This window comes from Dendropsophus ebraccatus, chromosome 11 (assembly GCF_027789765.1).
Source record: "Dendropsophus ebraccatus isolate aDenEbr1 chromosome 11, aDenEbr1.pat, whole genome shotgun sequence".
In the NCBI taxonomy this organism is placed as follows: Eukaryota; Metazoa; Chordata; class Amphibia; order Anura; family Hylidae; genus Dendropsophus; species Dendropsophus ebraccatus.
The window spans coordinates 5,181,043-5,195,848 of NC_091464.1; the positions used below are offsets into that span (position 1 = coordinate 5,181,043).

The 14,806-nt window shown below is 46.5% G+C and overlaps 2 protein-coding genes across 5 annotated transcripts in view; one reads left to right on the forward strand and one right to left on the reverse strand.

Annotated features, from left to right (window-relative positions):
- FOXP4 (forkhead box P4) overlaps positions 1-14,806 on the reverse strand; it is a 73,512-nt gene that overhangs the window by 36,148 nt on the left and 22,558 nt on the right. The window lies entirely within an intron of this gene.
- LOC138768060 (proteoglycan 4-like) lies at positions 860-1,351 on the forward strand. Its single transcript, XM_069946075.1, has one exon. It carries the CDS (start codon positions 860-862, stop codon positions 1,349-1,351), a length of 492 nt encoding a protein of 163 aa, XP_069802176.1.

Below are 14,806 nucleotides of genomic sequence, written 5' to 3' on the forward strand. Positions count from 1 at the left end.
CTTCTCTGGCCTCTATCTAACATCCTCCTCTCTGGCCTCCATCTAACATCCTCCTCTCTGGCCTCCATCTAACATCCTCCTCTCTGGCCTCCATCCAACATCCTCCTCTCTGGCCTCCATCTAACATCCTCTTCTCTGGCCTCCATCTAACACCCTCCTCTCTGGCCTCCATCTAACACCCACCTCTCTGGCCTCCATCTAACATCCTCTTCTCTGGCCTCCATCTAACACCCTCCACTCTGGCCTCCATCTAACATCCTCCTCTCTGGCCTCCATCTAACATCCTCCTCTCTGGCCTCCATCTAACATCCTCCTCTCTGGCCTCCATCTAACATCCTCCTCTCTGGCCTCCATCTAACACCCTCCTCTCTGGCCTCCATCTAACACCCTCCACTCTGGCCCCCATCTAACACCCTCCAGTCTGGCCTCCATCTAACATCCTCTCTGGCCTCCATCTAACATCCTCTTCTCTGGCCTCCATCTAACACCCTCCTCTCTGGCCTCCATCTAACATCCTCCTCTCTGGCCTCATCTAACATCCTCCTCTCTGGCCTCCATCTAACATCCTCGTCTCTCCCCTCCAGTCTATCATTAACTGTGCTGCCCGACTAATGCACCTATCCCCTCACTCTGCCAATATCTTCACTGGCTTCCACTTCCCAACAAATCAACTTTAAATTGTTGACGATGACATACACGGCCGTCCACACCCTGTCCCCTCCATATGTTTCTGACCTGATATCCCGCTACCATCCCTCACGCAACCTTTGATCCTCCAACGACCACCTTTTGTCCTCCCCTTGTTGGTACCTCACACAACAGCCTCCAAGACTTTGCCCGAGTCTCCCCATACTCTGGAATGGAACTCTCTACCTCGACACATCCGGCTCTCACTACCTCGACACATCCGGCTCTCATTATCCCGACACATCCGGCTCTCATTATCCCGACACATCCGGCTCTCACTATTCCGACACATCCGGCTCTCAATATTCCGACACATCCGGCTCTCACTATCCCGACACATCCAGGTCTCACTACCCCGACACATCCGGCTCTCACTATCCCGACACATCCGGCTCTCACTACCCCGACACATCCGGCTCTCACTACCCCGACACATCCGGCTCTCACTGCCCCGCCACATCCGGCTCTCACTATCCTAAAACATCCGTCTCTCACTATCCTGACACATCCGGCACTCACTATCCCGACACATCCAGCTCTCACTAACCCGACACATCCGGCTCTCACTTTTCCAACACATCCGACTCTCACTATCCCGACACATCCGGCTCTCACTATGCCGACACATCTGGCTCTGATCCACCATCAAGACTTTCAAAAGTAACCTGAGAACCCATCTCTTTATACAAGGCTATAACCTATAATAACCCGGCACCACACAGTGACCGGCTGCCCCACTATCTGTCTCCCGCCTCTTCAGCGCAGTCCTCTCCCAGCTTGTTTTCCCGATGTAAACACTCAGATCCGGACCAATCAAAACTTCTGACATGTTTCTATGAAATGGGAAAAGTTTTTACAAATGATCAGATTAAACTTGCTTTATATCACTTGCTTTATCTCCTGCCTATCTAGATTCCCCGCTCCTGTACAAAGCTGAGATATGATGTAATAGATCTTGTTGATTTACCAATCACCTCTACTGGAAGTTGTTTCAAACATTCACTACTCTTTCAGTTACAAAAATGTTCATCCTGTTTTTACTGGACCCCTGAGAGCCCCTCCATAGTGCACAGCTATTTCTCATTCTCTCCATTACAGGAGGCCAATGACATTACACCACTGCATTTACTTCTCCTTGTCTGGCCAATCACATTACACCACTGCATCTACTTCTACTTGCCTGGCCAATCACATTACATCACTGCATCTACTTCTCCTTGCCTGGCCAATCACATTACACCACTGCATCTACTTCTCCTTGCCTGGCCAATGACATTACACCACTGCATCTACTTCTCCTTGCCTGGCCAATCACATTACACCACTGCATCTACTTCTACTTGCCTGGCCAATCACATTACACTACTGCATCTACTTCTCCTTGCCTGGCCAATCACATTACACCACTGCATCTACTTCTCCTTGCCTGGCTAATCACATTACACCACTGCACCTACTTCTCTTTGTCTGGCCAATCACATTACACCACTGCTTCTACTTCTCCTTGCCTGGCCAATCACATTACACCACTGCATCTACTTCTACTTGCCTGGCTAATCACATTACACCACTGCATCTACTTCTACTTGTCTGGCCAATCACATTACACCACTGCACCTACTTCTCCTTGTCTGGCCAATCACATTACACCACTGCATCTACTTCTCACTAATGTGCAATGACGCAGTACCAGTGAAAATGCAGTGGACTGAACAGGCTGGCACTTGGCTGTGGGGTGATTTAAAGTCCTCTACTATAGGTGGCATGTGGAAGGCAAAGGGGTTACATTTGGCTGCAAATTTCTGGTAGTACAAAACCCCTCCAAAACCTTCTATTACCACTTACCTAAAATTCACAAAGATAATGCCAAACCACCCGGAAGACTTATCTCCGGCATCAATAGTTCCACTTGCAATACTTTAAATTACTTGGACTTTTTCTTTTTACGGGAATATGTGGTAAATCTAATCCTATATAAAAATTCTGATGCTTTGTTTCTATGTTTCTATGATGAAATCTCTGAAACAGTGTAGATGGTCCCCAGTATGGTTCTACTATCTATGGATAGGTCAGCACTGTACACGGATATCAAGCATTTCTCCCAAAAAGAAACAGAGATTCTAGATCTACTCATCCACCACGATAAACAGCAATTTCTGACGGCAACTTATATGAATCCCGTAGACTCTAAAAGTTCCTATCAGTCAATAGTAGCCACAGCAAAAAATAGAAAACGAATATTCCATTCGGACAGTTTAGGCGTGTCCATAAAAATTCTACAAATATTGAGATGTATCTAACACAGGTAAAAACAAAAAACATTTTTTGGGATAAAGGATATCCCAAGGACCTGATGGAAGAAGCATCAACCATAGCTGCCCCCCTGACACGAGAGGACTGTCTACGGAAGAAAATCTTACAATTACCACAAGATTCCAAAACAAACAATAAAAATTTTACAACCATGTAAACAAATAAGAGATTCTAAATAAATGTTGGCCTATCATTTAGATGGATCCTTTTCTAAATTTCCTTGTCAGTCAAACCAAAAAACCATAGAGGAGCGCGGCAAACCTTACAGGGCTTCTAGCTCCAGGTAGACGACGATAGCACACAGTCGTGCCCCTGCAAGGTTGTCTGGAAGAGAATGGCGTTTTCCAATGTACAAGAAGCGCTGCCTTTGCCGCAAATCAATCACAACCCGGACCACGGCTGTCACTAACATTATAAGCAGTCAAAGCCTCAAGATGTAAGAGCATTTACCCTGCACATCCAGCTATGTGATCTATGGAACTGAATGCATCTGCAAGCTTAACCATTTGGCCATTACATCTTCATTTGAACAGACAGGATGAATATAAAGAGTTTTTGAAACATGGTCTCTGGCAACACAACACTTCCTAGAAAAACATGACTGTAACTTGTCTTACTCCTCCTCGGTGCTGTTCTGGTGCAGTTTGTTGTTTGCTCCATTAGGGGTACAGCCTGCCCCCATAGCACTAATCTGGCCCATCCTGGCCAGCTCGCTCCATTGATTATAATTAGAGAGAAGCAGGATGGCCGGGGGTGGATTGGCACTATGGAGACGGGCAGTGCTCCAAACGGTTTCATCGGACCGTGGAGCAAACGACTAAAGCCCCTATTCCCCAATCACTGTCGCCGCTATTCCAGGTGTCGGCAGCAAGCCGGTGAGTGCGGGAGGGGCCGCGGGGAGGCTGCCCGGGTGATCGCTAGATCGTCCGGGCAGCCCATGGACGATAGCCGTGGTCTGCTACCGCCACTCCTATTCCATGGAGCGACAGCAGCAGATCGCTGCTATATCAGTCGCTTGTTTTTCAACGTTTGAAAAACAAGCGACGCAACGATCAGCCGACATCTATTGCCTTCTATTCCACGAGACGATTATTGTCCGTAACGGCTGATATCGACCGAATATGACCGATAATCGTTCCATGGAATAGGGCCCAGACCCGGGCAGAGGAGGAAGGTAATAGACATACTATAAGACGCATACCCTCCTCCTCGGCATATCACCAGGTTAGGTTCGTCTAGCCTGCTGAAAAGTTTTTCCTATAGACCATGTCCCATATACTGCTAACAATCGTTACAGTAACCTTGTGCGGAAAGAGATCTCGGTACATTACACCAGTTGGCCTGAATGAGGTGACCGAGATTATCCAATGATTCTGATCCCAACCACAAGCAGGACCTTGGTCACTTTAGCCAGTCAGAACCTGGACTGATGCCCCGTACAAAGGACCCCCTCTATGCTACAGCCTCATCTGTTCCATAGGGGTGTCCTGACTTAGCGTTAAAGACAGAACTAACGATCAAAGTGCAATTAGTATAATGCAATAGTATATAATCTGCCTGTATTCTGCCTGAATTAGCTGATTTAAGATGATCAGTTTTACCATATGTCTCTATGTCAGCCAGCAAGGTGCTTTCCCGGATACTTTTAAATCCCTACTGAAACTCCCGCGGTTCCCATCTCCTCTACCGTATATGTATAGTAATTACTGTGCAATGTGACCAGAAATGAAAGAAACAGCAGCACAGCAAAGAAGCCTTAAACTAGACTAAGCCTTAAACCGCTGTTGCTGAGATGAGGGAAGCCTTGATTTACCTTTCAGGCAAAGCATAAATCATGTGAAGGATGGAGACAGGCACGCAGATTGCAGGTACACAGCCCAGGCTATCTCTACAGCACAAAAAAGTAGCTAAGTCCAGTCCCTACCTCGTTTGTTCTATGTTGGTGTGATTGTTACTAAAGACAGACTGAGCCTGACAACAGATGCTGACTGATCCTGACAAAAGAGACTTACTGAGCCTGACAACCGAGCCAGACAACATAGGCTGACTGATTCTGACAACAGAGGCTGACTGATCCTGACAACAGATGCTGACTGATCCTGACAATCGAGACTGACTTATCCTGACAAAAGAGACTTACTGAGCCTGACAACAGAGGCTGACCGATCCTGACAACAGAGGCTGACTGAGCCGGCTGTGGACAGCAGCTAGCAGCGAAGTGAGACATCTAGTTGCCAAGACTTTATATTTTGTTTGGTAATTTCTAGTAAAGAGTCCTTTTTGCTAAATGAAGTGATTCGCATACATTCCTATTCACATGAGCAATCCAATGGATGGAGGTTGTGACTGTGTGAGGCCGGAGTCGTACAGAACGCCTCTGCTGCATATATGGATAATATGAAAACACAGCCAAAGAGTAACTCTTAAAGCGTGTTTTTTTTCTTACCTGGCAGCATAACCTGAGTGGGGGAGAGTGCCACCTTATTAAAGGGTAAGGTTTCTTACAGTCACTCATCTCCCCTGCTCAGTGATGGTCCACGATAACGTGTGCATCTCAGATACATCAGCAATTCACAGCAACCCCCCTCCATATATAGAATGTAATGTATGTATAATGTGTATCATATCCTCTGCAGGTGTCATTGCTGTCTCCCTCCATATAATGTGCCATATCATATCGTCTGGCCCAGCCTGATCCTGGTGGGTGCAGGGCGTATGGAGGTATGCCCAGCCTGATCCTGGTGGGTGCAGGCCGTATATAGCTGTGCCCAGCCTGATCCTGGGGGTGCAGGCCGTATGGAGCTGTGCCCAACCTGATCCTGGTGGGTGCAGGCCGCATGGAGCTGTGCCCAGCCTGATCCTGGTGGGTGCAGGGCGTATGGAGGTATGCCCAGCCTGATCCTGGTGGGTGCAGGCCGTATGGAGCTGTGCCCAGCCTGATCCTGGTGGGTGCAGGCCGTATATAGCTGTGCCCAGCCTGATCCTGGGGGTGCAGGCCGTATGGAGCTGTGCCCAACCTGATCCTGGTGGGTGCAGGCCGCATGGAGCTGTGCCCAGCCTGATCCTGGTGGGTGCAGGGCGTATGGAGGTATGCCCAGCCTGATCCTGGTGGGTGCAGGCCGTATGGAGCTGTGCCCAGCCTGATCCTGGTGGGTGCAGGCAGTATGGAGCTGTGCCCAGCCTGATCCTGGTGGGTGCAGGCCGTATGGAGCTGTGCCCAGACTGATCCTGGGGGTGCAGGCCGTATGGAGCTGTGCCCAGCCTGATCCTGGGGGGTGCAGGCCGTATGGAGCTGTGCTCAGCCTGATCCTGGTGGGTGCAGGCCGTATGGAGCTGTGCTCAGCCTGATCCTGGTGGGTGCAGGCCGTATGGAGCTGTGCCCAGCCTGATCCTGGGGGGTGCAGGCCGTATGGAGCTGTGCCCAGCCTGATCCTGGGGGGAGCAGGCCGTATGGAGCTGTGCCCAGCCTGATCCTGGGGGGAGCAGGCCGTATGGAGCTGTGCCCAGCCTGATCCTGGGGGTGCAGGCCGTATGGAGCTGTGCCCAGCCTGATCCTGGGGGTGCAGGCCGTATGGAGCTGTGCCCAGCCTGATCCTGGGGGGTGCAGGCCGTATGGAGCTGTGCCCAGCCTGATCCTGGTGGGTGCAGGCCGTATGGAGCTGTGCCCAGCCTGATCCTGGTGGGTGCAGGCCTTATGGAGCTGTGCCCAGCCTGATGGGTGCAGGCCGTCGCTCCGTTGAATAGGAGCGTCGGCAGCAGACGCTGCTATATCCTATGGGCTGCCCGGACGATCAGCGGTCACCCGGGCAGCCCCCCTGCAGCTCCCAGCAGAGAGCGCTCGTTTGCTCCTCTAAACGACCCGTGAAATAGGGGCTTTAGGCTGAGACAGATGGACGGTATGAAGCTATGAAGATTATTTCCTTTTATTACTGTCCAGAGAGAGGCAGCCCCATGCACCTCACTCACTAGGTGCGGCTTTACACTGAGGGGTAATTCCTTGGCACCTTTAGGACTTCTGGGACCCAGATACCCTGTAAGACCCTCATCCCACTGGGTTAGTGGTTCATTGACAATATTAAAAAGGGCCACTCTATTTCTACACACCAATCTCCTGACCAGCGCAGTGATCCATTTCTGGCTGACGGCCATCTTGGAAGGTACCACACAGATAGAGACTGTATGTGATAGGTACCTCAGAGAGAGAGACAGGCTGTATATGATAGGTACCTGAGAGAGAGAGAGAGAGAGAGAGAGAGAGACAGGCTGAGAGAGAGAGAGAGAGAGAGAGAGAGAGAGAGAGAGAGAGAGAGAGACAGGCTGTATATGATAGGTACCTCAGAGAGAGAGAGAGAGACAGGCTGTATATGATAGGTACCTCAGAGAGAGAGAGAGACAGGCTGTATATGATAGGTACCTCAGAGAGAGAGAGAGAGAGAGAGAGAGAGAGACAGGCTGCATATGATAGGTACCTCAGAGAGAGAGAGAGAGAGAGAGAGAGACAGGCTGTATATGATAGGTACCTCAGAGAGAGAGAGAGAGAGAGAGAGAGAGATACAGGCTGTATATGATAGGTACCTGAGAGAGAGAGAGGGAGAGAGAGAGAGAGAGAGACAGGCTGCATATGATAGGTACCTGAGAGAGAGAGAGGGAGAGAGAGAGAGAGAGAGAGAGAGAGACAGGCTGCATATGATAGGTACCTCAGAGAGAGAGAGAGAGAGAGAGAGAGACATACTGCATATGATAGGTACCTCAGAGAGAGAGAGAGACAGGCTGCATATGATAGGTACCTGAGAGAGAGAGAGGGAGAGAGAGAGAGAGAGAGAGAGAGACATACTGCATATGATAGGTACCTCAGAGAGAGAGAGAGAGAGAGAGAGAGAGACAGGCTGCATATGATAGGTACCTCAGAGAGAGAGAGACAGGCTGCATATGATAGGTACCTCAGAGAGAGAGAGACAGGCTGCATATGATAGGTACCTCAGAGAGAGAGAGACAGGCTGCATATGATAGGTACCTCAGAGAGAGAGAGACAAGCTGCATATGATAGGTACCTCAGAGAGAGAGAGACAGGCTGCATATGATAGGTACCTCAGAGAGAGAGAGAGAGACAGGCTGCATATGATAGGTACCTCACAGATAGAGACTGTATATGATAGTTACCTCACAAAGAGAGTGAGAGACTGTATATAATATGTACCACAGAGAGACGGTATATGATATGTACCTCACACAGAGACTGTATAGACTGTAAAGTGACTGTACCAGGAGAAGACTTTTTCACTTTTCAGAGCACAGGGGGGAACATATCATCAAACTATAGTAACTCTCCTCTCTCTGTGCTTCTCCAGCGCTGGATCACCTCTCCGGGACCCCACTGGGCCCTGGGACATCCAGCACAGCAGGCTTTATGGACTGGCCGCTTAGCTAGTCAGTCACTGGGGCGGGACGCTGCTGCAGTCACTGATTGGCTGAGCGGGCTGTCACATTTTGTGATGTGATAACATCACCACAACTTGGGGGAAAATGCCTTCCGACGAGGGTCCCAGAGCCGGTCACACGGGGCATCGCGGGGTCGGGGAGAGGTGAGCAATACTTGATTGTTACTTCTCCTATAAGGCTACGTTCACACAGAGCAAAAAGAGCGGATTACGCAAGGAAATATTTCCGCTTGAAATCAACTGACGCTGAATTCCGAGCAGAATATAAGCAGAATGTAAGCAGAATCACTGCGTATTCTGCTAGGAAAGTGTTCAGCTCGTAATCAGCTCTTGACAAATTCAGCGCGGAATGCTCGAGGAATCCGCGCTGAATCCGCATGCATTCAGCGCTGAAATTCAGCGAGTATTTGGTGAGTAAACTAGACTATACCAGAACATATACTAGAATCCTCCTCCCCCCCCCTTTTCCCCATTTCCGCGCTGATTCAGCGAGTAATTTCCGCTTGTATTCCGCGCTGAAACAGAAAATCAGAGCCCCATTGATTTGTATAGGCTTCCGCTAGCGGAAGAATGAACATGTTCATTCTTCTGGCGGAAAGCGGATTAGTTCAGTGCGGAAATTCCACTGTGTGAACTGCAGAGCAGAATTTCCATTCAACACAATGGAAATTAGCTCTGCACCTATTTTAACGGCTGAAATTTCAGCGCTGATTCAGCGCAGAAATTCAGCTGCTTTTGCTCAGTGGGAACGAGCCCTAAGACCTGGACTCCCTCGTCTCGTTTACTCTCCACCAACATCAAGAGCATCTATAACACCTCAGGGAACTACAAGTATCAGCGTCACCATCTATAACACCTCAGGGAACTACAAGTATCAGCGTCACCATCTATAACACCTCAGGGAACTACAAGTACCATCATCACCATTTATAACACCTCAGGGAGAACTACAAGTACCATCATCACCATCTATAACACCTCAGGGAACTACAAGTATCAGCGTCACCATCTATAACACCTCAGGGAACTACAAGTACCATCATCACCATTTATAACACCTCAGGGAGAACTACAAGTATCAGCATCACCATCTATAACACCTCAGGGAGAACTACAAGTACCATCATCACCATTTATAACACCTCAGGGAACTACAAGTACCATCATCACCATCTATAACACCTCAGGGAACTACAAGTACCATCATCACCATCTATAACACCTCAGGGAACTACAAGTACCATCATCACCATCTATAACACCTCAGGGAACTACAAGTACCATCATCACCATCTATAACACCTCAGGGAACTACAAGTACCATCATCACCATTTATAACACCTCAGGGAGAACTACAAGTATCAGCATCACCATCTATAACACCTCAGGGGGAACTACAAGTACCATCATCACCATTTATAACCCCTCAGGGAGAACTACAAGTACCATCATCACCATTTATAACACCTCAGGGAGAACTACAAGTATCAGCATCACCATCTATAACACCTCAGGGAGAACTACAAATACCATCATCACCATTTATAACACCTCAGGGAGAACTACAAGTATCAGCATCACCATCTATAACCCCTCAGGGAGAACTACAAGTATCATCATCACCTTCTATAACACCTCAGGGAGAACTACAAGTATCATCATCACCTTCTATAACACCTCAGGGGGAACTACAAGTACCATCATCAGCATTTATAACCCCTCAGGGGGGACTACAAGTATCAGCATCACCAACCACCTAGGTGCAGTCCCCTCTATAACCTCTGTGGTAATTTTTACCTCAGGGGTTATCTGTTATTTTTCAGCCCAGTAGGATTATTGTTATATAGTTTTTATTATGCCGTTCTACTACTAAATGCTGAAAAATACTTCAGTGTCGCCATACTAAGAGTCTCGTGACGTTTCTGCGTATCGATGGACCCGTGTAAGAGCTTGCTTCTTGGGAGCTGAGCTGGTTTTATAGATATCAGGATACATCAGTTTTGTTACTATTTTTTTTCCATGTTTTTTCCAAGATGAACACAAATCAACCATTCTGGCAGTGGGTATTTTTTTGCCGTTTGGGATTAATAATTTGATATTTTACTAGCTCAGGACCTGGCAAAGCCAATTACGTTCTCTTTTTTTTCGCAGTTTTTTTAGAATATTAAAAGGGATCCCGTTTCCTCCCATTCACCAAAACATACTGAAAGGTGAATCTGGAATTTTGATTGTGAGCTGACATGATGACAAGCTTTGTGCAGAGCGAGGGAATATATTGGTGCTATAGAAATGAAGAAAGTAAGGACCCTGTCGTCATGTTCATGCTGCCCAAACCATGGGCTCCTTATTACAATAGTGTCTCCTTCACTCAGCAGCTCCAACAACAATGATGTCTATACTTACTTACATACTTATATTTTTAATATGACTAATGTATTGTAATGTATGTTGGAGGAGGGAGACGATCAGGTGATTATAAAGACCCCTTCCCTATATCTAACAGCTTTGTCGTCACTATTGCCTGCATTATGGAAGAGGTTAAATGGGCGTCAGCTGATATCCACCATGTATAACATGGCTCTGCTACTCCTAAGCCCACTCCATACACCCCACAAAACATTATAATGTACTAGCAGATGGGGATAAAGTGTGTGTATGTAGGTGAGTATGTGTATATGTGTGTGTGTGTATGTGCATCTATGTGTGTAACTGCATGTGTGTACATGTACAAAGGAGGCCATAAGCCAAGAAGCCTTGATGCACAGAATTGGCAGCTTTTTGCCCCTCTATAATTTTCCCTGTAAGGCTGGGTTCACACTGCGTTTTTGCAATCCTTTTTTTGCAAAAAAATGGATGCATTTGTGTGCATCTGTTTTGATCCATTTTTCTATTGACTTCCATTATAAAAAAAAAAAAAAAAAAAGGATCAAAATGGATCCGTTTTTTTTGACAGACACAAAAACGTTGCTGACACTATTTTTTTTTGTCCATTAAAAAAACGGATTCGTTAAACATATGCTGAAAATGCAGTGTGAACCCAGCCTTACTCTATCGAGATGTTAGGCCTATGTGTTACCGTTACCTTTCTTCCATATTTCTAACCAAAGGCCTCGATATCTATGAGCATCCTCATATAGATTTGTTTTCTGCTGTCAGGTCCGAGTGGATACAGATATTCCACAACACAGATCATCCTAAAATTCAGTGGCCTCGTGGATACCCCAGAAACTGCTGGACTTTTCTAAGCCTAAAGCTTGGAAGACAAGAGAAACAATCCATATTCATCCTGATTCTAGTGAAAATGTATAAAAATGGGAAAATAAAAGGAGGGATTCATAATGTTGCAGCGTTTGAAATAAAAAAAAAAAGGGAAAAGAAAGCCCAGAGAGAGGCGGCTTTTAATCACCCTCCACACAAACCTCGTCCCCGAGCTGATTCAATTAACTGATAACACAAGCATCAAATTAATTTTTCAAGGATGTTAGATTCTGATGAAGAAAATCTTTCTGATTTTAATCTGCATGGTGTTTAAAAGGCATAAATGAATATCCTTTTTGAATCATCAGGGGTACGAAAGGACACTGGCGCCTCGCCTAACGTGTACATTCCAACCATTTAATTGGGGAGGGGGTGAGATAAGTAGCAAGCCTCTAGGAAGAAATTAGGAAGAAAAAAAATCCCCCACGCCCATTTAATTATTAAACACTGGATGGAAAAACTTCTCGCAATAAGATTTCCCAAAGTAAAAAAAAAAAAAAAAGGGTCCAATAAAATATGAAAAACATCCTGGAAAATAAAACTAGATACTATACTATCTAAATAAAATAGAACTCTCTCATTTATGGTGCGTTCACACCTACAGGATCTGCAGCAGATTTCATTTAAATAACTGAACACAGCATCAAATCTGCTGCAGATCCTGTAGGTGTGAACGCACCCTTAGTGAGATCTACTACTCAGCCTTCAACATTGATACATTTAGGGGGAGATTTATCAAACATGGTGTAAAGTGAGACTGGCTCAGTTGTCCCTGGCAACCAATCAGATTCCACCTTTCATTTTCCAAAGAGTCTGTGAGGAATGAAAAGTGGAATCTGATTGGTTGCCGGGGGCGACTGAGCCAGTTTGACTTTACACCATAATTTATAAATCTCCCCCTTAGTCTTTTTAAGCCCCAGTCCACACGGTGCAGTAATGTCAAAACAACGAGTGGATATAAAAAATATTAAAATATAATATGAAGGATCCGCTCCCCCTTCAGCAAAAATGTAAAGTAAATCAGAAGCTACACTAAACAAAGTCTTGCAGGGACATAGCTATAACAGATGCAGCAGTACCCCCCGACCCTGGTGCCACCCTGGAACCATTTGCCACATTCTAATTGGAGGCCCTGTTCCAGGTTTTTCATTGGGATCCAGGAGCTTTAAAGTGGACGAGACAGCAGTAAAGCAGGGAGGTAAATAAGCACACAGCTAGATCTCCATGGTTGTCTTCAGTTGTAAGATAGAAGCCTTTTTGTTAATATATAAAAGACCCAGGAAGTGTTCTCCAGTACAGTAACAGCCCAGCTAAGTCCAGCACATGTCCTTTTTATCTAGTGGCTTTCAGTCACAATTCAGAAAGCCTGTGCCAAACGGCCGTGGCCTAGATTGTGTATGCATTAGGCTGGCACACCCTCTCTGTCCCTCCTCCCCAACCTCCTCATCATTAGGAATGCTCCAGGCAGATTGTCTCCTATTCCTCACCTGTGTCAGCCCGGCACATGGGCTGGATCGTTAAGGCACCTGTGCAATGTTCAGACAGGAGAAAATGTTCTAGGGGCATTTCTTATGATGAAGAGGGTGGGGAGGAGGGACGGAGGGGTGGTGCAAACCTGGGGCACACACACTATAGGCCACGGTCGTTTGACTCAGGGCTGCAAGTTTAAAAGTAGTTTTTTAGGACAATAACTGCATCACCTGCCGACCGGACCCCAGGACAGATCTCGGATTAAAAGCAGCTATCCGAAGGTACAAGTGATTTGGGGGGGGGACAGATTGTGGGTACAGAGTCGCTTTAAGACCTGTTCCATAGCTATAACCGTAAGCTTGTTTGTCTCACCACCAAAGAAATCAGATTTTTTCGGTACTTATCATCTGCTGTATGTCCTGCGGGAAGTGGAGAATTCTTTCTAGTCTGACACAGTTCTCTCTGCTGCCCCCTCTGTCCATGTCAGGAACTGTCCAGAGTAGTAGAGGATTTCTATAGGGATTTGACATGGACAGAGATGGCAGGAGAGAGCACACCACTTCCTGCAGGACATAAAGCTGCTAATAAGTACTGGAGAATTGGAGATTTTTAAGAGAAGTACAAATCTTTGGCACTTTCTGGTACCAGTTCATCTGAAAGAAAAATGTTGGTGAAGAACCCTATTAACAGTAGAATCCTATATATGTTGTATTATGAATTTCCAAGTTGCTAGGTTGTACGGCCAACATACTGCACTTTGCACGATTCACAAGTAATACAACACACTACATGATCACTATCGCACTTTGAGGCTAACTTCACACAACGTCTTTACTGCTGCTATTTTGCCTAAAAAGACATTGTGGGATATCATGGAAAAGGTTTATCCGCTAGCACAGGATGTGCATGAAGTTGTGCGCACCGGATACTGGTGTGCAATGCGTGCAGCCACATTCAGCGATGCCTAAAAAAGAAATCCAGAACATCTGACTCCTATATAAACCAGGAGCACTGCCTGGAGAAGGTGCATGCAGCCCGAGCACTGCCTGGAGAAGATGCATGCAGCCTGAGCTGTGCTGAGCGTATGACAAACAGAATTTATGTTACATTAACCCCTTAAGGACAGAGTCTAAAATGGCCTTCATGATCAGGCGCCAACTTTTAATTTAGCATTTTTGTTTTTTCCTCCTCGCCTTCTAAGAGCTGTAGCGCTGTTATTTCCCCATCTACAGGGCCAGGTGGGGGCTTGGTGTGTTTTTCAGAAATAAGTGTACTGTGTAATGGTGTCTTTCAATCGGCCATAAAATGTATGACAGAACCCCAAAATATTATTTATGGGGTAAAATGCAATTCCGCTAATTTTGTGCAGTTTCCATGTTTATATAATGCACTTTACAGTATAAAGGACCTGATCTCCTTATTCTATACGTCAGTCTGAATACAGCGAGATCCTTGGTTACAGCTTCTCTAATGTTTTATTTTTTGGAAAATAATTAGTGCTTGAAAAATCTCTATATTGTAATCTGTATTCTTCTTCTTCCAGCCATTCTTCTGCGAACTAGCCCGAACCACTTTGTGTACAGACTCCATTCAAACTGTGTTTCGAAGCCCTCAGCGGTGACAGGTGTGCTATCTATTT